The sequence below is a fragment of the Leopardus geoffroyi genome, chromosome A2, assembly GCF_018350155.1.
Source record: "Leopardus geoffroyi isolate Oge1 chromosome A2, O.geoffroyi_Oge1_pat1.0, whole genome shotgun sequence".
Lineage (NCBI taxonomy): Eukaryota > Metazoa > Chordata > Mammalia > Carnivora > Felidae > Leopardus > Leopardus geoffroyi.
This window is the reverse complement of record NC_059331.1, coordinates 114,738,879-114,762,936: the sequence shown is the minus strand read 5'-3', so window position 1 is coordinate 114,762,936 and position 24,058 is coordinate 114,738,879. Positions and strand designations below refer to the sequence as shown.

Below are 24,058 nucleotides of genomic sequence, written 5' to 3'. Positions count from 1 at the left end.
CTTTCTCCAACAATCCAGTGGATGCCTTTGGATAACAGCTAATGTTGTCTAGGGTCTTGCTTTCAGATGTGTCAGGACTTCAGACTGAGGCACCTGGGTGGCTCAGTCAGTTAAGCATCTGACTCTTGATTGGGACTCAGGTCGTGATCCCAGGGTCATGAGATGGAACCCTGAATTGGGCTTCACACTGGGTGGTGTGGAGCCTGCTTAAGATTCTCTCTCTCTCCTCTTCCCCCTTCCCACCCTTCCCTGCTGGTGCACACACATAGGCTCTCTCTCTCTCTCTCAAAAAAAAAAAAAAAAAATTCAGATTAACCTCTGGGAGCAAAACGTAGTCTAACAAATAGTACTTCTTTTAGTGTCAATAACTGTGCCCCCTTAATCCTTTAAGATGCCTTAAGGAAATAACATGGCATAAATAAGTAATAATATTCTCTTTTAAGTTGTAAATTCCCAAAGAGAACTTTATTTTAAAAAGACAACTAGAAGCTAAATGCAGTTATGCATGTACACAGCGGGCCATAACACCCACATACATCCATCAGACGCCGGCTAGCCCACCATTTCTAGACAGATCAGGTTCTGTAACATGAGCGAGTTCCTGGTCCTCACACAGTAGATGGCTCTGGGTATGGAGCACACCTACTGCTGACCCCCTCCTTGCACAGAGAAGACAGGGTGAGTTCAAATTTTTTCAAAGGACAAAAACCTATTATACAATGTACATAGCCCTACGTTATACTTGGATGCTGGAGAATGAGACTGAATTTCCTAATAAAGTCAGCGTTTTCAAGGAATGTTTCTTAGCAAGGGACAGAGTTTCACTTAAGCTAAAACAGGATCATCTTTCACAATAATGAACCAATAGAACCTAACTGAATTAACTTGGGAGAAGCCAATGCCTCATGATGGATATTAGCTTAAGCCAGCTAGCAAATCATTCAGTGTATTCTCTTTATCTGGCTGATACAGGCCGACACATTAAGTCAGATGACACGAAGGCCCAGAAGCACTCATTGGGTCTAATAAGATTTCCATTGTTCCCTCTGCTGTCTCAGCAGCTCTAAACATTTCAGTCGCGAACTATTAAATAATGAAGAAACAAATGCTTTCCCTCTTTCTTCTCTTTACTCCTCAGTGTTGAGAGCCTCATCCTTTACCACATTTTCCCCCTCCCCCCTTCAGAAAACCTGAAGATGGGGAGGATTCAGGTTTCACTGCCACACTCAGCCCTCAACCCTGCATCAGCTCAAGGCTCCCGTGAGCTGCCTAAATGGCAGAGGATAGAAATCTGTGTGACGCCATAGCTTAGAACGAGAGAGCTGCCCTGGGAGTAGTGGTAATATTTGGGGAAGGAAACATAACAATACTTTCACAGACGTGAGTCACATCTCATTTCCTTTACAAATGCAACTTGAGGTCCTGCTATAATCACTGTCCTGTTTAATTTTCCACTATTGAATAGAAATACATTGGAAATACAGTTGAGAACAATTTAATAAGTAGGTCACATTCAAATAAAGTTTCTATAGTTCTGACAGATTTTAAGTGAAAAAAATTTTTTTCACGCCAAAATTATTCTTGTAGCAATAATTCACCGAGGGCTTGCTGTGTATGGATGAGCCTTTGACTGGTGTGTACATGTGGGATGTGAAAGATGTTGACACGTTTGGGGAAGTTTGGAGGAGCAGATAATGAATAATGTTGATTTCTTGAATAGTTGGGCGATGTTTGGATTTTGATATGAAACAAATTAGAAAGTCAACGTGGATTTTCCAGAGGACTGTAACACAATGGCAGCAGTGTTTGGAGATGATTCTGGCAACAGTAGGGGAGAAACAGGAGTGGAAAATGGTGTTGTCCTAAATGCTGTCTTTCTTCTTCGTCACGGGAAACTAGAAATGATAGAGCTAGAAGACTCTTGAAGGTACCCAAGTATGAGCTAATGGGATCTTGTCAAAGGCAGCTGTAAGTTAAGAAGACTTTTGCCTAGAGATCAGTGAGAACTTCGAAGAAACAGATTAAAGCAGAATCCTGAAGACCGTAGGAGAGAATATAAACCAAACCAAAAACGGTCTCTTTAAAGATATTGGCGTTTTAGAAAATGTTTGCCTTTTGTGACTGTGTCATTTCCTGTCGCGATTTGCATACTTGAGTCTTTGATGCCACCAGAGTTCCTATCTGTATTCAGCAAGTACCGGAATCACTGTGTGACATATGGCAGGTGCTGGGCATGCGGAGCCCTCTAGTGGCACCCGGCCTGGAAGAGGCGCAAAGATCCAGAGCAGCGCCAACCACACGAGGCCAGTGTGTACTGTACAAGGGAGCCTCCCAAGTTCAGAAGGGAAATCTCAGAAAGGCTTCACCGAGAGCAGGCAAAACATCCCTGGAAGGGAAAAGCCTAAGCAGGTTTGGACAGGCAGATGGGGTGGGAATGCCGTACCTCTTTACGGTGTGTAAACGGTGGGCTGTTAGACCCCGTGGCATGAGGAAACCCAGTTAGAATCTGTGCAGCCAGGTTTGGGGGCACTGTTTTGACAGATGAAGACTGAATATCGTTTTGTAATCCAAGCTCAGTATTCTCAGTGGAAGTCAAGTCCAGTTCCAAATGCAGCAATTCCGTTTGCACCCAAGGGTGCACCCTGCTTTCATCCCAGTAGGCATACTTCAGAAACACCCTAAATGACCCTTCCACCGATACATTTTCTGCTCTGCCTTCCAGCATATGATTGCAGACACTGTCCGGACCCTGAGGCACTGCAGGACTAACCAGTTTGGTGAGTAATTGAAGTTGGCCAGGGAATGTAAATTCACCCTACATTGGTACAGACTGTGACCTTATCACAAGTATTTGGTGGTAAGAAACTGAAACAGATTATAAAGTCTTATATGCATTTACTATATTCTTTCTTAGTTTCACTGCATATTTGGGATGCAAAGGAAAACAAGATATGGCAGTTTTTTTATCCTCTCTTGGCAGCAAGTTTACACTGTGCAGAGTGACTTTCGATGAGCAGAGGGCCCCCCCCACACCCCCACACCCCTGAGCCTGAAAGTCTGTTTGCTTGCCCCTTGGCTCAGAATTACCAGTGGGTTTATCAGGGGTGACCCTGTCCCTAAACTTCTTGCTTAGAGCCTTCCTGGAATTGGAATATGGTTTGTAAAAGTGCCTGAAGCAGCCTTCCAGAATCTTTACTCCTCTCCAACAAAAACTTCCTGTCCAGAGCTGCCTTTCACTGAATAGGTATTTTTCTGAGCACTTTTGTGGATTCCCTGCTGAGATTAACATAAGTAGGAATATTTGTTCCTTTTTAAACCTCAGGCATAATTTACACCATGTTTAAATAGTGTTAAAACATTGCAGGAAGGAAGGAAATCAGCTTTATTGAGTCCAAGGAGCATTCACACGGGCAGTGGCATCCTGATACCAGTATTGGTGACTGGTGCATGGAGATCATTAACCCTGTGGTGCAGAGCAGAAAACTGAGACTCAGAGAGTTAACCCATTCAGCCATTATTCAGACCAAGCCTGCCTGATTTCCTGACCCATACTCTTTTCTTTGCCTTGTGCAGATTCTATAGATATAAAGGGCAGTAAAGAAAAAAAAAAAAAGAAAAAGAAAGTTGAGTTCAGTAATTATAAATCAATCAAAGCTGACCACTAAATAAAACTTGCTTTATATATCCTCCTTGTAAAATAATTTTTTCAACAATACGGAAGTATGTATAAAGTACAAAGATCAAAGTCCTACTCCTTAAGGATTAGTGCATATTCTTAAGAAAGTTTTTTCGGTTTGGCTAGTTTTGGCTGGCAGTATTGTCCCCTACGGAGCAACGGAACTTCTGTATGAATTACAAAGTTTGTGCTTGAAAGGGAGAGTTATAAATACAGGACCTAAGTTTTTTTTTTTTTTTAATGTTTATTTATTTTGAGAGAGAGAGAGGGAGAGCATGAACAAGGGAGGGACAGAGAATCCCAAGCAGGTTCCATGTCATCAGAGCAGAGCCCTGTGAGTGGCTCAGTCTCATGAACCATGAGATCATGACCTGAGCCAAAATCAAGAATCAGACACTCAACCAACTGAACCACGCAGGCATCCCAGGACCTAAGGTTTTAAATATTTACATCACTTACTACCACCTGATATGTGCTTATGTATTTCTCCATTAGGAACACAAGTACAGTGTGCTTATAGTAGAAACAGTGATAATATTGTCACGGAGATTCATTCAGATGTGCAAGCATAATGCTGCTGAGTATTGGGTTCATATTTCTCTTATCCACCTTTGCTTCCCAAGTATTTATGCACACTCACCCGATTCTAAGATATTGGTCTCACTGACAGGAGACTCTGCAAGTGTGGACAGGAAGGTTATACTGGCCTGGTGGCCTTAACACTGTCTTGAACCTCTCATCACTAGAGAGTAAGTCCTCGTAGCACAAAGCATAACTCTTTGTGTTCTATTAGTGAAATTAGTGAAATCCATTTTGATAGCTTATATAGGAATAGTAAACCAATGTCAGCATTTGGGATAAAATAAGATAATGTTAATCAAGCCACTTAAAAATTATGAAGTTCTGGGGAGTCTGGGTGGCTCAGTTGGTTGAATGTCTGACTATTGATTTCAGCACAGGTCATGATCCCAGGTTTGTGGGATCAGGGCCCGCATCGGGCTCTGTGCAGAGCATGGAGCCTGCTTGAGATTCTCTCTCCCTCTCCCTCTGCCTCTATCCCACTCATGCTGTCTCTCTCTAAAATAAAATATAAAAAGGGGCCCCTGGGTGGCTCAGTCCATTAAGCATCCAACTTCTGCTCAGGTCATGATCTTGTGGTTCATGGGTTCAAGCTCTGCGTCAGACTCTGTGCTGACAGCTCTGAGCCTGGAGCCTGCCTCAGATTCTGTGTCTCCCTCTCTCTCTCTGCCCCTCCCTTGCTCACTCGCTCACTCTTTCTCTCAAAAATAAACATTAAAACATATATATGTGTGTGTGTGTGTGTGTATATATATATATATATATATATATATTTTTTTTTTTTTTTTTTTTTTTGGAAGTGCCATGCAGGTGTCACTTGTCATGGTTGGAACCACTCATTCTGCCATCTTCTTAAGGTTAAAAAATTAAAAAAATTATCTTTGTACGATTATGTTTTCGAAACCAGTATTTGCTAAACCAAAAGCAGTCAGTCTCTCAGTGTCTTACAGAGAAGGTGTTCTAGAATAATACAACTTTTTGGTCACTTCCAAACAAGTGGGATGGTAAAAACTTAAATTCCTGGTATTTTTGCCTTTTGAAACCAGGAAGCCTTATTTGCTATTAAGCCTAAGAATTACAAGCCCGTGACATGCAAGCCTTAAGTTATAAAACACATTTGTCACAGAGGAGGAAAAAATGGATTTCACCAAGAGAAGAAATTGCTGCATTGAAATGCTTAGCTTCCTTTGGTCCCCTCTACTCAAGCTGAAACCTGCTGCTCCCATCCAAAATTCCGTGAAGCAAGAGGATGTGACGTCACCATCTCTCACATTGACATTGTCCCTCTATAGCAGTTTAGCCAGGCTCCCAGTGCCTTGAGGTTTGGGAGGATTTTTTTTTTTTTTTTTTTTTTTTTTGGATTGTGTTTGTTTTTGCCTATGGGAAGTGGGCTTGCCCCATTGTCCAGGCTACTTTATCAGGCTCCTTATCAGACTTGTCACCAGCATGGCACATATGTGTTCACAGGGCACTAAAAGCTTCTTGTGGCCCTTCAGTTTTGTAACCACCCTGGATTTGGGAGTGGAAAACCACCTTGCCTTGTCCTTTGCTGGGTAGATGTTAGCCCAGCCACATGCTTCTGGAACTTGTTTGCCTGTTAAGTATACCTTAAGTTCAGTTCTGTGATATCTGTTCATTCAAATGCTTCCTTAATTTTTTTACCTTTTCAAAAACTAAGGACACCAAAGAATTATACAAATTCTAAAAACAAACCATTTCGTCTGTGCACTGACCACATTAGCAGTGGTTTCTGACAATTCCAGACTGAGATATAAGAGCCAGTGAAAGCTATTTAAATGGCCGTTGCTGTGACATGGGACCTCAGACATGGACTCAGGAATCACATGGTCTGGGTGCCGGACCTGTTCTGCCACTCCCTTGCTGTGTGTCTGTGCTATTTCCGACTCTGTAGTGGGGGGATACTAACACAGTCACTAAATACTAGATAACATTAGGTAATAAATGTTACATAAATGTTAATAAAACAAACACCTTTGTAGTCTAATGACCTGACCTGAGGCCCTAGTCTGAGCTGGAGAAGTATCTCCACTGTTAGGACAAAGATCCCCTCTCTGGGATGCTGACTAATAAGAATCCCCCTGCTAGATTTACTCTAAGCCTTAATGAGAGATGTCACTGGTATTCAGAAATAGCACTTCTGCACAAATAAGATAGAAACAGAGAGGGAAACAAACCATAAAAGACTCTTAAATACAGAGAACAAACTGAGGGTGGCTGGTGGGATGTTGGGGGCGGGGGGAAGGGCTAAAGGGGTGAACGGCATTAGGGAGGACACTGGTTGGGATGAGCACTGGGTCTGATACATAAGTGACGAATCACTAAATTCTATGCTTGAAAAAAATTGTATACTTAAAAAAAAGAAGTAGCATTTCTGCTCTCATGAGACTTTTTTCTTCCAAAAACCAGGAGGTGACATGTCTCCAAAGGAACACCAAGAGTTAAAATCCTACGTTAACCACCTGTATGTCATTGACAGCCAGCAGGCCCTGTTTGAGTTGTCACACAGGATCGAGCCTCGGGTGTGAGCCCCAGCAGCCCACCGCCTCGCCTCCCCTGTAACTTGCAGCACTTTGAGCTATGGGAATGTCAGTGCTGAGCACGTTGCTTTCCTGTGAGAAAAGAAGTTGCTGAGTTTTATCAGTATATCCTAAGACACCCACCGGAAAGCCCAGCAAAGCGTGTTCAGGAAGTTGATGTCAGCCACCAGACATGGGGAGAGGCCTCTCCTAGCTGCTCTCAGAATGAGAAGGCAAAGAAAGCGTCAGAAGCATTCTTGAAATGGAGAAGTCTGGTTTCTTATGACTGCATTGTTGATCCAACCCAGTTTTCAACTTGAGATGTGCCCGCGTCAAGACGAGAGCGTGTCTTGTCCTACAGTGACCCAATATTTCAGTACGAGTGTGCACGAAACGGGAGTTTTATGTTGCCTGGTGACAGATTACTATTTATAGGCTGTCAAAGAAGCAGCTCATCTGAACACCTAAAGACAGTGATGGCATCTCTAGATTTCCAGGGAGAAGGAGTGGCCGCTGTCAGTACAAACTGTGACATCACCAAAAGCCACTTGTGTCTAGGAAATTAGGACTGCAGCTGGCATCCATGCTCTGATTTCCAAAAGGGAAATGTCAAGGCATGCATTTCTTTGCATCCACAATCACTTATCAATGTAGGCTTGCAGGTGAAATTCGTTTCTGCACAACCAATTTGCAACTATAGGCCAGTTAGAGTACGTTGCTTTACCAGTAAGGAAAAATAGTAATCTTTAAGAAGTGGACTCGTTGCTCAGTTTCTGGAGATTTTCTTTACGTGTGCAAGAAGATTCGCATTTCTTACGGGAACAATACGATTTTTGAAAAAGCACAGCGCCTGATAGATTATAGGCACTCAGTAACTGTTTATCAAGGGAACAGAGTCCCAGAGGTCTACATTCTTGTGCCTGGCGATGCCCTAGTGTTTGGCATCCTCCAGCAGGCTCCTTTGCCCACAGCAGAGAACGGTAACAGCCAACACGGGGAGGTGAAGTGGGATTTGGTGTGTGAAGCTCTTAGCACTCCCTAGAGAAGAGCAAGGTATTTAGTAGTGACTGCCTATCTCTCAGCAAATGCCAAGAACCCCCAAAATACCCAAATGTGTGATTATGTTGGACACTTCAAAGTCCTGCAGTCCACTCCTAATCAAGGCCCAGAGCTCTTCTGTAATTTGTCTTTTATCCCCCAGAGTCTCAGAGTCTTCGAGTCTACTTTTTATTCCCATTTTTAGAGACGGGGGCTCCTACAGTAGAGAAAACCTCATGCTATTCTCAAGAACTGGTTAGAGAATTTCCCCCGAGCTTAAAATGAACAAAAAAAGCCTGTGGGCATTGCTAAAATACAAGGGCCCTCCTTCATGAATTCAGTCCATTCATCTTCTACACGTGTGAGTTCTCTCCTGCCTGTTCATCTCTTGGGTGTCTGCACAGAACTGCTCCCTTTTGGCCCATTAACACCTTATTACTGTGGGTATCCAATGCTTTCTGATACCCTGTTAGCAGTGCTGTTTCCTGAACCACACTGAGCTTGAGAGAGTGCTGGAAGGTACCATGTGGAGGAAATTTTGGGTAGGACTTTCAAAGAGATTTGGTCTGTCCCAGCACGTGTAAACTTCAATCCTGAAAACTAACAGAGTTTTACAGAAAGGGACCATCCGGGGATGGTCCACTCAAAGAAAAGCTCCAGGCTACTGGGAATGGACAGAGACCCCCTGGAGGAGACCAGAGCCATCAGGACTAGGAAAAACCGGTTCGTCTCATGGCTGATCAAACACTGGAGAAGCTCTCCCCTTGGCAATTATTGGGGACAGCATGGGCGTACAGCACAAGCCCATGTTCTCACCTTTTCTCTGTGCTGGGGAGGATCATTTGGTCAGTCTAATCATGTAAGGCCATTTTGACATTGTCTCCACGTTTTACAATTTAAGTGTCTGTTCACAGGAGATCTCCATTACTCCAACCAGAACATGACCTCTCGAGGACTAATTTTCAGTGGAGGACTATTTCAACATAGCACCTGCTGCTTAGATCCCAATCCAAATATGTACACAACCAAATGAATCCACACGTACATCATGTTTAAACTCATTCTGATGGTGTAGTCAGTATTCCACATGTCGTGGATAGAAACAAGCCAGGGACGATGTGGGGCTCGCCCAGTCTCCTCCAGCCATGGCCATGTGGCTCTCAGGGCAGCAAAGGGAAGGGAGGGTTTGGTTTAGTTTACATTTGCTTTTTCATTCCTGTCTCCCGAATGTCAGAATCTCCAAATCTATGTGAAATTTAACAACCGTCTTCAGAGATTTCCCAAGCGTCAGCAACTCAAAAGTTTCAGAAGCCCTGTGAAGACGTAAATCAGGAACTCAAGAATTGAAGACAGAACTGGGAATGGCTTTAGCTCCGCATGAAACTTTCCTGAACAAAGCTGAGCTGTCTGGCCGTGAGGCTCCCTGTGAATAGGGATTCCCTTTCCAAACATTCGCCAAGGCCTCTTTGAAATAGATTTTGTTCTGGCTAGAAGGGTGGACCAAGATGTCGAAGCTCCTTTCCCGCTCTAAGAGTGTTGCGATTCCATAAAATCTCCATTCACTCTGAAAATCTCTAATCTGCCAACTTCCCCAGCAAGTGGTGCCCCAGCACTTCTCAGTGGGTCCTTTCTGCTACGGCACCACCCTCAGGCAGTCCTGTGGGTTCATGGATTCGTCCGCATCCCGGCAAACCGGCCCTGCTTACAAGGTAGCACAGGACCAGTTTTGTGGGCAAAACTGCAACCTTCCTGAACATTTTTTTCATACGTATTTCCAGATGCTCCAAAGGCTACAGTGTTTTAAGTTCACTTTTTGTTATCATCTGTACAATTGCCAAATGGTTACAGTGCTAAGTATTATGACCCACGTTCACTTTATTTTAGTATCATTAATTCTATTTAGATTAATGCATTTCCCTAGACCCATATCCACAGGCAAGTTGGGTGGAGCGTGCATTGAATTCAGAATAATGAGGATAAAGGAAAAAGCCAGCCGTCCCAGTTGGCAGGCAGAAGGAGTTGCATCCTGGAGGCTAGCCTCTGGGTAGGGAGAGACAGTTGCAGGGAAGAGGGGGTTGGTGATTTCTGATGCCCGGAGCTGGGCTTCACCGCTGCCCCAGCCCCAGCCCCTTTGGCTCGTTATGGCTGTCACATCGCAGATCTCAAACCTCGTGTTCTGAAATGGCACAGCTGATCCAAGCTGCTCAAGAAACTAGACAGAAACATTAAAAAGGGGGAAGATCAGGTCCACTGCAGTTATCTAACACAGCGTTCTTTTTAAATGCTTCAAAGACATGTCCTTAAAATTTCAGCCTGCTCATTAATGAGCGGGCCATTGTGCTTAAAAGTAGTAGGGGGAAGAAAGGTTTTTAAAAATTGCCAAAAAGTTAGATGAAAATGTACTACTGTATAAAGCAAAGCTGTATATACTAAACGTTTTTTAGCAGAGGAATATTTATTTGCATAGCCTATTTATTGTATTCGTATTACACGGTTATTAAATACTGGGATGAAATTGATGCCCTGAAGCAAGGACTCTTGCCTTTTTATGTATCATTAATTAGGACTGCTGTGACATTGTCAGCTTGCGTTAACAATTAGAAGATAGAAAACCCACAATCAGGGTGTCTACCTAACTTCTCAGGGACTACACTTCGTAGTTTTCCACCATTTATAAGAGCTGGTAAATATGAAACATTTGTGGAATTACCAGAATTGCCATTAACAGTATTTTCTTTCTCCCATGTCATGCTTTCTGCTTCTGTATATAGGACTGTGCTGTGTATTTATCGAAGCTAGTAAGCAATAATTTATATGTAAAAAATGGCCAAGCAATATAAGGTGAACACTTCTATAAGTCACTGTTACCTTACCTTGTATTTTCAAGTGTTTTTTTTTTAAACTGCTTTTCCAAATATAAGATTATGTTAAAGATACTGTTGATGCCTCATAGCTTCTTGCTGTGTCTGTGATGTTCGTGGGCTCCATAGCCTATGTCTGGCAGCATGTTCTCACTGTGTGGAACTCATTTGCTCACCGAGAGAGCTACAGGCAGGTGAAGGGATTCCCAGGCAGCCGCTGAAGCTCTGAATCACTTATGCTGCCCCTGAGCCATTGGAGAACCTAAGGACCCTGGGTAGGAAATCACATCAGGATTCTCCGATTCTGTCCTCCCCACACCCTCCCCCCCCCCCCCACCATACTCAACTGGGATCAGCCACTCTGCCTTATCAGCCCAGATACTGAGGGAAGCTCACGGCCCTGGCGACAGTGCTCTAGGTCTCAAAGGGAGGCCCTGACCCCAGAAGAGGTGCGGGCGGGATGGTAAAGCAGGGTAATACTGATGTTCCTCGAAAGTGGAAAAACTAGACCACGTCATTGTTCAAAATCTCTACCCCTTCTTATGGGAGGATGACACATCCTGCTCATTGATGTCAAGCCTGGTTTTTGGCACGTGGTAATTAATCCCTTCCCGCAAGAGGATTGTATATCTCACCATGTTGAACTCAGGAGTGGTCAAATGTCCTGCTGCATCCAGTGAAAAATGGGGAGAAGTGACCTGTGCAGCTTGTAAACTAAAGCTTTACAAGGGAGCGGATGCTGGCATGTCACTTCTGCCACAAGGCCTACAATGTTCCGGGAAAAGGTGTTTCCATCCACCTGAGTCTCCAGCTTGGGAAGGACACGGAACATCATCATTAGAAGCCACTGGTATTTGGGGCTGTTACCTCAGAAGAATTTAGCCTAAGCTAATAAAGTCTCCCAAGGCACTTCTTTCTTGATAAACTGCCCTTTCCCTCAGTCCGTGTGGGCAGTAGTATTGGCTTTGCAGAGTACCTGATGGATGAAGCTACCTGTTGTCACACATCCATGAAAAGACCTTGTCTTTATATGGGAAAAGGTAAAGACCGGAAGATGATTTTTTCAGGCTCTTGTCACCCAGAAGTGGCAGTTCTGAGTGACAAGGGAAAATGAGAGGTGAGAGCATAGGCACTGCCTCTGAGAGAACCAGGGAGCAGAGAGAGGAAGACCACTGGGTTGTAGGGCCTGTGTCCTCATCTATAATCACTTCCTCTGTGGGGCAGGCCTACATCTGGAGCAAAGCAGCAGAGGAAGGGAGAACGGAAGCCCCAGGCTCCAGCTTCAGAAGGGAACAGAAGAAAGCCAAATTCCCGTTGCTCCAGATAGTTGGGAAATTCTCTTTACCAGGATCGCCCATACTGGGAAGAGGAACAAGCCTCCTGTTCAAATTAGCAAACTTTTTTTTTTGTCAAGGTTCCTATTTATTTATTTATTTATTTATTTTTGGGAGAGTGCAAGCGGGGGAGGGGCAGAGAGAGGGAGAGAGAGGATCCAAGGTGGGCTCTGTGCTGATAGCAGAGAGCCCAATGCAGGGTTTGAACTCACAAACCACAAGAACATGACCTGGGCTAAAGTCGGACTCTCAACCGACTGAGCCACCCAGGTGCCCCCAAATTAGCAAACTTGGGAATGAAATTTCTGGTCTTGGTCCTAGTGTGCTAGCTACAAAGTCCTATTTTAGGGACTGGGAGAGAGCTCCATGGCTGGTTTGGTTCTCCTCTGAGATCTTCCGGATCCCCACTTGAGCTGCCCAGTGTGTTTGTTTTCCATTTACTACTTGAAACAAACAAGATTCCTAAAGCTTTAGACTTGCTAATGTTCTTTAGTAAAGTATTCCTGTTCAAGAAGGCATTGCAGTTATCTCTTAGCCGAGAGCAGTCTGCATCCTTTCCCAGCACAAGAAAGGCACACCCAATAAGCAAGACAGAGGCACTATCAGAAGCATGAAGTCCGTCCTGGGGATATGAGCTGAGATCCCTCCTCCAGCCACACCCAGGGTCCAACTGCACCTTTCAATTTTCTCTTTCTTAAAAAAGTTTTTCTTATTTTTTTTTTTTTTAAGTTTATTTGTTTTGAGAGAGAGACAGAGCAAGCATGGGAGGGGCAGAGAAAGAGGGAGAGACAGCATCCCAAGCAGGCTCCACACTGTCAGCGAGGAGCCTGATGCGGGGCTCGAATTCAATGAAATGTGAGATCATGACCTGAGCTGAAATTAAAGGTCAGACGCTTAACTGACTGAGCCCCCCAGGTGTGTCCTCCATTTTGTTTCTCTTATGGGGACTTGATGTTTGCTCAGGAGGGACTTGACCTACTCCTCAGCCCTGCTGTGGCTCTTAATTATGCCTCTCCCCTGGCTGGAGAATCTTCCAGAGGTTGGGTTAGGGTTCCCTGTGGTTATTTTTCAGGGAGCCTCACCACAGCAGCCCCATAGTAAGGTCGGCAGCCACCTCGGAGCCCTTGGCTTTGCCCCAACCTGGAGTTAAAGGAACTTCTGGGCCCTCCTCGAATGGCCCTTCCACTCCAGGGTGAGATCAGGCAGGGAGAGCATGGGAATGTTCCAAGCCCTTCCCTGCTGGCTAACCACACCACCTCACCGTTTATTTCCTGCCAGAACTACACCATGCTGCAGGACTTCTCAGTGGGGCTGGGCATTTTCCCCTAGAAGAGAAGAACTAGCCTACCTGTGGTCGACTTGCTCCCAAGATCCAGGGCTGTTTCTAACATCCCCAGGTTTCCAACATGGAAGTGGGGAGGGTGGAAAGGCCAGGCGCCCCTCACTGGATTGCACTTCTCCCCAGGAAGACCCATGGGCAGTCCCGGCCTTGGGGCCTTGCTTGTCCAAGCTGCTATCCCCGGGAGTGATATTGAGCCCTCCTCCCTGAAGGCCCCTTTCCGGCTCGCAGGTGTTTGGAGGTTCCCATGTTGTCTGTGTGTGGTTAGAGGCGGTTAGAACTTGTGTGAAAATAATCGCATTCTGAGAAAATGTCTGAAGTGTACACTTCTTATCGTCCTGACCGGAACCAAAACAACGTAGTAGGAAGGTCAGAGTCTCAAAAACAATTAGCCCACGTGGGAGACTTAAGGCAATGCCAAGACCTTCCCCAAGTTTTATGGCCACAGTGGTTCTCCAATATCTCAGAACTCAGAAGTCCCTTCCTCTGGCAGCATCTCATACAGTGATGCCACCACCAGGCCAAATCCAGGGTGTGGGGTCCGTCTTGACCACCCCCCTCCCGCAAACTCCAACACCCCCTGTTCATCAGCTTCTCCACCAGCATCCTCCCCGCATTGTCCTGACTGAGCTCAGACCGTTGCTGTCTGGTACTTCAGTCGTGATGGTAACCTACCTGTGTCCTTCCCTCACCATGCAGCCCCATGAATTCCGTTCCCGCCCCCCCCCCCCCCCCCCCGGGCCCGCATAATCTCCCAGCTCAGAATCCTGCAATAGCGCTCCCTGGCTTTAGAACTAAAGCTCAGTAGCATATGAGTGCTTCACATCCTGGCCTCTACTTACCTCTCCAGGGCTCCTCTCCACGCAGATGCTCCCAAGAGACGAAGAATTTGGGACCCCCCCCCCTTTAAACTGATATTCTCTGGGGAGCGAGGGGAGGAGATTATTCAATTCCTAATAAATAATGGCTAAATAAGCGTATGTGGGGCTTATTTGCTGCTTTCAAGGTGTTCAATCTTAAAGCAAGACCAATAAGAATGCACAGATAAGTGGGGTGGAGGGCCCATACCTGGAGGAGCCCAGGCCACCACAATTGCCTTAAGTATGATGAGCTCTTCCCCACCAGAGATGTGCAAACAGACCTGAAAGCAACCAGCAGTCCGCTCATTAGAGGAGGGCTGTGCTGGGAGACCTTTCTGGTCCCTTTCAGTTCCTGGCTTCTGAGAGAGTTGGTGCAGAGCTGTGATCACTGGGGCTAAGTGATTTTGTGTCGCTTTGTTTTTTTGTTTTTGTTTTCTTTTAAGGAAGTGACTTGGCTGATGTGGGAAATAAGAACTGCTCATGCTCCCTTGTGTTCAGTGGACCTGGCTCTGCCTCTGCCTTGAGCTGGAAGGGAAAAGGCAGGGGGAGGGTGTTGCAAAGGAGCCCCACCCCTTCCCTGTCCTGTGCCCGATGCTGACTCCACAGTCCTAGCAGAGATGAGTGCCAGAAATAAACAACCAAATAGAAGTCCCTGGAATCACTGCAGTGGGGCCTGCTTCAGAGTACCAAGCTGGCTCCCGCCTCCCGAAGGGTAAAGCGAGGACACGGTAAGGGTAAACCGCATCCATTCAGCTGCCTCTGTATTCGCAGCCCTGCCACTTGGCCCCAGCACACCTTCTCGCAGCCTCCCCACCTGGATCCGGCACTCAGGTCTGGCCAGTCTCTTCTCCATCCCTAAACACACTGTGCCCAGGAGCCCATCCGTCCCTCCCAGATAAGACTTGTCCACTCCAAAGCCCTCCTGGATGACCCCATCTTACAGAACCTCTTTATCCCTATCAGAATTCTTACAGCAGGTCCCACCCGTCGCTCTTTGGGGAACCACCCTGTGCTGTCTTGCCTCCCATCCAGTGTAGGCTGCCTTGAGGGTTATGGTGTCACGTCTGTGGCCACACTACCAGGTCCAAATCAGGCTCAGACATTTAAGAACAGAGAACTAGTGAAAGTTTCCACCTCCATTTTAGCCACTGTTCCTGTGCATCATAAACAGGGGTTAATATGCCCCCACCTCACAGGGTTGTATGAAAAATAAATCCGATGCATGTAAAGTGCTTACTACAATGCCTGGTACATAGTAGGCACTCAAGCAAGAACTCTACTGATGATGAAGGAGAGGGAGAGGGAGGGGGGAAGGAGGAGGGGGAAGGGGAGAGGGGAAGGAAGAAGAATGAAGAGGAGGAGAAGGGGAAGAGGGAGGAAGAACAAGAGGAAGAAGGAAGAAGAGAAGGAGGAGGAGGGGAGCAGGAGGGGAAGAAAGAAAGAGGGGAAGACTGGATGCATGTCAGATTTGCACCCACATTTCTACTCAACTGTGGGCAAAAGTCACTGAACTTCTCTTATGTTTCTGCTCTCAATTGTCTACCAAGATCATTAGCAACATCTTTGCCACAGAGCAATTGTGATGGTGAAAGGGACGGTGCATGTGAGAGTCCTCTGTACATGCTAAAGTGAGATACAAATAATGTGATTTCCTTTTGAGTCCCCGCAAACCCTGCACGACACTGGGACAAAGCAGCAAGTCCCTAAATGTCTGCTGATTGATCTGAGCACAGATGTCTGCATAAAGCCCGCAAAGTTGCGGTCACACTAATGAGGGAGCGTGGGGCAAGCTGAGGGCAAAGTACAAGCTAACAGCACCCCTCTCCCCAGGTGGGATGTGTGATGTTCCGAGGGCACTCCAAGAACAGGGGAAAGGAAGAAAGCAGACTTGGCTGATAGACATCACAGTCACGCAGGACAGGAGTCTCCTTCAGTTTATGGATAACTAGGTAAACTGCAAGAAAAAGGCAATCTTATCCATAACCTAATCTCTAGAAACCTATAGATTCTGTTTCCTGGAGCCCTAATATCACCCTCCTCGAGACGTAAGCACACTGGGTTTAAGTGCTTGCCATGGGGATGGGGGAAACAGAAGCAAATGAAAAATTAAATTCCCTTACTTCCTACAGCCCACTGACAAGTCCTGGAAACAGGCGGAGTGACCTCCCTCTAGGAACTCAGCTGCCTTGATGATGGTACTTTGCTAGAGGCACAAGGGAATCTTGGCTTAACATTATCCTGACCCCCCCCCCCCCCAGGAACCTGTGAGTCTCAAACATATAAAAATTTCTTTGCAAACCTCCTTTATCTTTAACCCCCAAGTATATGTTGGCAATTATATGCCGAGCATATGGCCCCTTATATACATCTAAAGGGTCTCATGACTGAGGTTTTACTAAACAGTAATAAATGGTATTTTCCTAACAACAGCTAGCCCCTCAGGGTCCTGGAAACTTTGCTTCCAAAATTCCTTAGAGGCTTAGGCTGTTCCTAACCCCCCTCCCGACCTGAAGGTATATAAGCAATCACTCTTCACAACCCCAGTGCAGCTCTTCCTGCCCACGGGTCCTGTCCCTGTGCTTTAACAAAATCACCTTTTTGCACCAAAGACGTCTTCAAGAACTCTTTCTTGGCCGTCAGCTCCGAACCCCCAAATCCCACCAATATTCATGTTAGCATTAACACTGGCATTAACAGATTAACACAAAGAGAGAAAATGCAGATCAGACCTTGGGCCTGTTCACACCTGGTCCAGGGCCACCACCTCCCTGAGCTCCCCGGAGGGCTTTTCCTTGGTCCCACCCGCACCCCCTTCCGGGCTGCCCTGTCTGCTCTGCCCACAGGCCCCGGAACTCTGGGACAGCAGCTGCAACCGACAAGCCTCGTGCTTCCTGTTGGCAACACAGAAGCGCCATAAATCTGACGAGAGATTGGGAAGGATAGACGCCTACTATTCTTTAGTTGTGTCCTTTGCGGGGGAGGAATTTTCTCTGGTTTCATTTAGAATCAGTTGGTGCAAGTACTACGGGACTGAGCCTAGACTGAGCCCTGGGTTGAGAAGCGGTTCGCTCTGTGAGGCCAAAAGAAGGCAGGACCGGTCACGCTGCACCTCAGGTTACATTTGCCTAGTGTTTTCCTTCCCTAAATCGACCAGTAACACAGTTTCTCTCTCTCTCTCTCTCTTTCTCCCTCTCCCTCTCCTTCTTATAGTGAGCTAATATTCATCTGCAACACACTTCATCATCTCTAAAACATCACATATTTCTTGAGCACCCACTATATGACAGTCTTCAAAGTGATAGGGGAACAGCCATGAGCATAATATATATCCTTTTCTTCGTGGAGCTTCACTCCAATTGGAGAGACAGACAATAAACAGGACAAACAAGTAAAACATGTAGTGGTACCTCAGATGATAAGAAGCAGGAGAGTGCCAGGGAGGTCAGTGAAACGTCGATACGACAACCAGGGAAGGACTTTGTTACGGGTTACGTTGTTCCCCTCCAAACTCACATGCTGAGATCCTACCTCCTAGGACCTCAGAATGTGACCTTATTCTGGAGTCTAGGTCTGTACAGAGGTTATCAAGTTAAAATGGCATCATTGTGGTGTGGGCCACCTAGTGTAACCGGCGTCCTTGTAAGAGTGGCAAATTTGGACACCACCCAGGGAGAACGCCATGTGAACATGGAGACCGCTGCTTCGAGCCAGGGAGAGAAGGCTGGAACAGGTTCTCCCTCACAGCCCTCAGAAGGAACTGACCCTGCCAACTCCTTGATTCCAGGTTTGCAGTCTCCACAACCGTGAGACAATAAGTTTCTACTGTTTAAGCCACTCAGTTTGTGGTACTTCAATATGGCAGTCCTGGGAATATATAAGATCACCTTGCTGAGAAGACCTGAAAAGAGAGGGAGCCAACCATGCAAATCCCTGAGGGCAAAGCATCCCAGGCTGTGGGAACAGCGAGTGCAAAGATCCTGAAGGTACACCCGGCGTTCAAGGACCAACAGGGAACCTGGTGTGGTGGCTGGAGTCAGTCAGCGTGGTGGGGGGGGGGGGGGGGGGGGGAAGCAGAGGAGGCCAGGGATGATGAGGCCAGAACACACGAAGCCTGGAGGTTTCCTCTACCTCAAAGGAAAAACCACTGGAAGGTTTCAAGCAGAGAAGGACGTGGTCCAATTTGTGTTTCCACAAGATCATGCTGGCTGCTGAATTCCCAACAGACCAAAAAAATGGAGTAAAGATGGAAACCGGGAAATCGGTTAGGAAGTCCTTGCAATAATCTAAGCAAGATACTATGGTGATCTCCACCCGGTGGGGGCAGTGGGGTGATATGACGTAGAATAGTTCTAGATATTTTGAGAAGGCAGGTACGACAATGGCATGTACTGACACACTGGATGTGGAGAGAGGGAGGAGTCAAGGTTAACCCTAGGGATTTGGGTTCGAGAAACTGGAATGATACCATCGTAATTATCTGGTATGAGAGAGCCTTAGAGGGAGCAGGTTTGAAGGAGAATATCGAGAGCTCAGCTTGAAATATCCATGAGGGAGCCGGTGGGTCTGGTTGGTATGCTAGGTACACTGCACATTCATGCCTGTCCACTTCTTGGGTCTTCGCCAAGGTCAAAGGTGGAAGCTGGGCATTGTGTAGGATGGGTATGTGCTTTGGGTTGATTTAAACTAAATAACGATCCTTTAGGCCTCTGGGTCCATGCTCTAAGCATCCTTGGCACAGCCGTGTAGAATGAGCACAGCACTGAGCCCTTCCAAGTTCCACCCGACATACACCAGCCCATTGGGTCAGCAGGCTACCTCATGGGTCCACCAACTGAGGCCCATGACACTCTTCTTCTAAGTACCACACCTTCACCTTTGACTTCACAGATTCGTTCTTTGGCTGCCTTTTCATTCAGGCTTCCCTTCCCAGAAGAAATGCAGAAATATGAGTTACATTGTTGTCATCACAATTCTGAAGGCTGTAGTTAGCCATGGTTTTGCCATAGGCGTAAAACCCACGTTGTAATAGGCCCACAAAACAAGCTTTGTAACGTGGTCCCAGGCTTGTAACTCAAATTTTCCATTGTACCAACTTGATCTATTATAAGAAAGGACTTTCTTTTATCCTCAGAACAATCCTGGGAAAAACGAATTTCTATCTACAAAGCGCTCAGCTCTTTCGAAGCTTAACGAATATTGTTGAGGGAAAGGGTGGGGGGGCTTTGACTGGGTCATGACCGAAAAGTGAGACGTTAGCGACACCTGGTGGGCATGCGGCGATTCTGTGCAGAATTTAAATCTCCGTTAAAAAAAAATGCGTGTTCTTGAGGGCCCGGGTTAAATCAAACGACACAAAGGCGCCCTGTTAGAAGCCGGCGGCAAAGAGTGAAGCAGTGGCTTTGCTGCTGTCCTTACCGGGCCTCGGTCCAGTGGGTTTTGTTCTCTGTTTTTACACTACAATGCAGAGCATTTTTTAAAATACAGAAATCAAAAGAACGAGAAAGGAGCCGGACTACAGAATGTTGACGCTTGAAGGGGTCAGGCAGGCACTGTAATCTGTGGTCTCCTAAGGGGGTGAGGAAGGCGAGGGTGGGGATGGGATGGCTGGGGCAAGTCCCCACTCCTGCCGGGTCCCGCCACTGGCCCTCAGGAGAAAGGGAAAATCCCAAACACGGAGGATCCAGCGCTTCCCATCTGATCCCCGCTTCCTTCTCTCCTCTGTGGTCGCTGTACTGCTGCCCACCCCCACCGCGCTCCCCACCCCACCCCACCCCCACCCCCACCCCATCCACCTTTTTCTCCTCCCCACCCCCATCCCGCCCTTCTCCCCACCCCACCCACACCCCACGCTTCTCCCCTTCCCACTCCATCCCCCCCCACCCACTCTCCTCCCCCCTCCACCCCACACGTCTCCTCACCCCATCCCCACCCCAACCCCACCCCACTCCCCAAGGGACACAGGTTGGCTCCAGTCCAATAGAGCTACACCTTTCAGGCACCCTCGCTCCCAAGCCTTTGGACTGTTCATTCAAGAACCAGTGGCAGAGCGGGTACTCGGGTACTCGTGGCCTAGGAGGCGCTGTGCTAACCCTGGGGGTAGGTGGGTGAATCGGACACACCTTCCCCTCGGGGCCTGGGCTCCACCCTCCCCCTGCCCCCCCCCCCCCCCCCCCATCAAGTCCCTGATCTTCAGTTAAGTGACTCTTCCCAGGCCCCAGGTCTCAGCCCCTCCCCTGGCCAGCCTGGACTCCCCTCTGACGGGAGCCTTCAACCCCCCAGGTTTACCCCCTCCAATGAAACAGCCTGTGCGCTCCTGTGCCTCCCCTCCCCTCCTCAGAGAACAGGCTGTCTTTTACCGCTGATTTGTCAGCGTTCAGCACCAAACCAGGCTAGGGGCATGTAGGGTGTGGCTGCTGGAAGCCGGAAGTTAGCAGAGCCGGGTACAGGGGCCTCTGACCACCCAGAGGCGCTGCGGCCGCAGGGCGCCAAGCAGCAGTCTCTCCATCACTGGGCGAACTCTGCCTGGGGTTCACTTCAAGGCCCCGGGGGAGGATGGCATAAACCGAGAACCTGCCTGAGAGGTGAGAACCTCCTGGTGCCGGCGGTGTGCCCAGGGAGGTCCCTTCGGGCCCCTCCCAGTGTTCTGGTGTCCATCTGTTCAAGGAGCTGGTAGATATTCCAGCATATTCCTGAGCGCTTATTGCTCCTGGGAATCCAAGTTCCCTTCCCCAGAGCAGATTCCAGGTAAGCCAAGCCTCGCGTCTGTGCCAGCACTCACGTCTGTGCCAGTGGCACTCAGTCCAGGGACCACGTCTCATGTTCTTCTGCGAGGCTCTGGATCTCCATCCAGGGTTCAGAGAAGACTGTGGGAGACATTAACCAAGCTGTGCTCAGAAACAGCACTCTCGCTGGTTAGGGGTGCTAGGAATCCTCGTCCTCTGCTCAACTTTCGCCTCTACGCTGTCACCCCAACAGTCCTGCCAGAGCGAATTACCTTGCTGGCTCACCATGCAGGCTGGGAATTTCCCCAACTCTCAAAATGGCTGAGCAGCCATGTTTCCCCAGCCTTTGACGAGCGTCTGGAACATTCCCAGGTGTGGACTCAGTGGGCCACCTGTAACCCACTAGATTGGAGTATGTGGGGGGAAGGAAGGCACAAAATGCAAAGACAAAGGATTATTCCTTCCTTCCTCCAGTCTTTCCCATGAAAGAGCCTTGAGGGCAGATCCAGAAGGAAAAGAAGGAAAACATCAGCTTTCCATCCCTCAGGCACTTGTATTGACCCCAATGGTTGCCACTGGGCTCCTTTTGTTCTGTGCCACAGGCAGCAGTGGGGCCAGCTTCTCTGGAAAGGCCAGAGTGGAGATGCTGGGACCAGCCAACACCCTAGAGGAACCCGGTGTCCATTGTGCATTGAAATTCCCATTTGCCCGGGGCTGAGCTTCTCCCTCAGAATCAAAGAGATCCATAAAGGCGGGGGACAAAGCACAAACAAGGCCTGGAAGCCAAGAGCTGCTTGTAAAAATGGAGATAAACGGGCATTTCAGAGCTGTGCAGGCAGTGGGCGGGGGGGCATCACCCCTTCTCTGGCTGGCACTGCCTGGCCACTTGATCTCCAAACATTCCCTCCATTTTGGAGATGCCAGGTTGGTTTGAACCCAAGACCTGACTGCTTTGGAGTGGGATTAGGGAGGATTGCCAAGAAAAAAGCCACCCTCTGGGTGACAAATTTGGGACTTCCTGCATTTCGTGCTCCTGTAGTAAGCCCTCCAGACATGGACAATGCAATATTTTGACAGGTTTATTTTTCTTTTCTCTTAAGAAAAGTTTCCAGTCTTAGGGGTTGTTTTGTTTTGTCTTGTTTTGTTAATAGTGCAGATCCTAGCAGTTCAGAGCTGCTTAGCGTCTTCAGCTAGATGTTAAAAAATAGTCTAGTTTTCTCCCACTGTTTTCCCTACCCTTTGGTCTATTTCACTCAGTGCTCCAGTAGAAAGATCCGTGGAGGATGAGTCAGGAAACCTGAGTTCTGTTTCCTGCTCCACCTTTTTCCCAGAAGTGTGACCTTGGGCGAGTCATTTATTTTCTCTAAGCCCAATTTTCTAACATTCTGTGAGTACACAGAACCCCAGAGAGGGAGGAGACACGGCTTGGTTCATTCACTATGTCACCAAGTAACAACTGTTTTGATTCTCTCCTGGAGAGTTCATTTGTTCATTGAATCACTCATCCATCAAATATTTCATATATGCAGGAATCATGACAGGCATGGAGACACAAAGTTGAGTAAGACATGGTCCCTGCCCATGAACAGGAAGCACGCCATGCTGGAAAAAGGACTGATTTTCTGAGGGACACAGCCAGGTCCCAGTACTAATTAGCTTTATGGACTTAGCCAAGGTTTTGTAACTTCTCTGAGCCTTGTTTTTCTCATCTGTATAACGGGCTTATTGTATAGGATACCTAACCATCCCCATTTGCCTCAGACTGAGGAGTTTCCTGGGACACAGGACTTTTAGAGCTAAAACTCAGAAAGTTCCAGGCCAAGCAGGATGAGTTGGTCACCTAAATGAGAAATTAATCGAAACGACACATAAAAAAGGTAGCGCAGAGTCCTGCATCTAATGGCTGCCCTGTAAATGTGGTCCCATGCGTACGTGTGCACATGCAGACGCATACGCGCACCTACACTCACACCTCATAACATGAAAAAGGAAAAAGGAGACATGTAAACACACAAACATGGTACAGCTAAGGCAGCCCATGGGGGAGCCAGACTGCTGAGAGGAGCCAGGAGAGGCTGCAGAGAGCCGGAGCCCGGGAGCAGGGCGTTCAAGGGGGAGGTGGATTTTATCAGGTGAGGGTAATGACTAGGAAGGGGCATCCTGTGCACGAAATATTTGTAAGTGCACGAAGGCTAACAGCTTAGCACTCTTAAGGGATGTGCTCTGGCTGCTAATAGAGGGATTGCAAGCACAGAGGCCAGTACGAGGCTATTGTAATAATCCGAGAGAAAGGTACCCGTGGCCTGGATTTAGGTGGCAGCGTGGGTATACGGGGAAGGTGACAGATTGGAGACATATTTAGGAGGTAAAGGACAAGAGGAATTTGAGAATGATTCTATTGAATGAAGCAAATTTGTGAATGCATGCATCTTGAAAGATGTTCATAACAAGAGATGCACCCCGGGAACTGTATTAAATTTTATGACGTTTTTGATCCACACTCTAAATGTGATGCAGAGAAATAATCAAGGCCATGTTAGGACTTTTGTGGACCTTGGATACTTTGCTTTCATGGATCCCTTCCTGCATTAAAAAAAAATTATATATATATGGAAGCATATTGGTATAAGAATGAATATATTCCAGAGGTCCAGGAGTATTATATTCGTTTTTTCCTCCTGATTTTAAAAGCAATTTTAAAACCTTCATAGGTCCCTAAAAGTATGGTGGACCTCAGACTCTGGGCCTGTGGTGCCTAAAGGCTCAGGCACCTTGAAAGCCCACAGATTCTGGTTGTGCTGAATTTTGACGAGTTCAATATGAGCAGGGAGCGCCATCTAGTGGCTCACCTGCTTGCAATGCACCTGAGCTGTTCTGCCCTGCTGAAAAAAGTGAATCTGCAATCTTCAATCAGGGGTCTCAGACCAGACCCAAATATCTATCAGTTGGTGAATGGATTAAAACAAACAAACAAGCAAAAAAAAAAAACAAAAAAAAAAAAACAAAGCAAAAAAACAAAACTACAGTATATACATAGATTGGCAAATATTCAGCAATAAAAAGTGACTACTGATAAGCCCAACGTGGATGAATTTCAAAGTGAAAGAAATTA

The 24,058-nt window shown here is 47.0% G+C and overlaps 1 protein-coding gene across 2 annotated transcripts in view; it reads left to right on the top strand.

Annotated features, from left to right (window-relative positions):
• The window catches only part of RAPGEF5 (Rap guanine nucleotide exchange factor 5), a 233,780-nt gene extending 223,014 nt beyond the window's left edge, over nucleotides 1-10,766 (top strand). For both annotated transcript variants that reach the window (XM_045495057.1, XM_045495058.1), the window contains 2 exons: nucleotides 2,723-2,777; nucleotides 6,683-10,766. In XM_045495057.1, coding sequence (XP_045351013.1) covers nucleotides 2,723-2,777; nucleotides 6,683-6,801 — 174 coding nt within the window. In that variant the 3' untranslated portion in view covers nucleotides 6,802-10,766. The remainder of the gene's footprint in view (nucleotides 1-2,722; nucleotides 2,778-6,682) is intronic.
• Nucleotides 10,767-24,058: the final 13,292 nt, after the last annotated feature.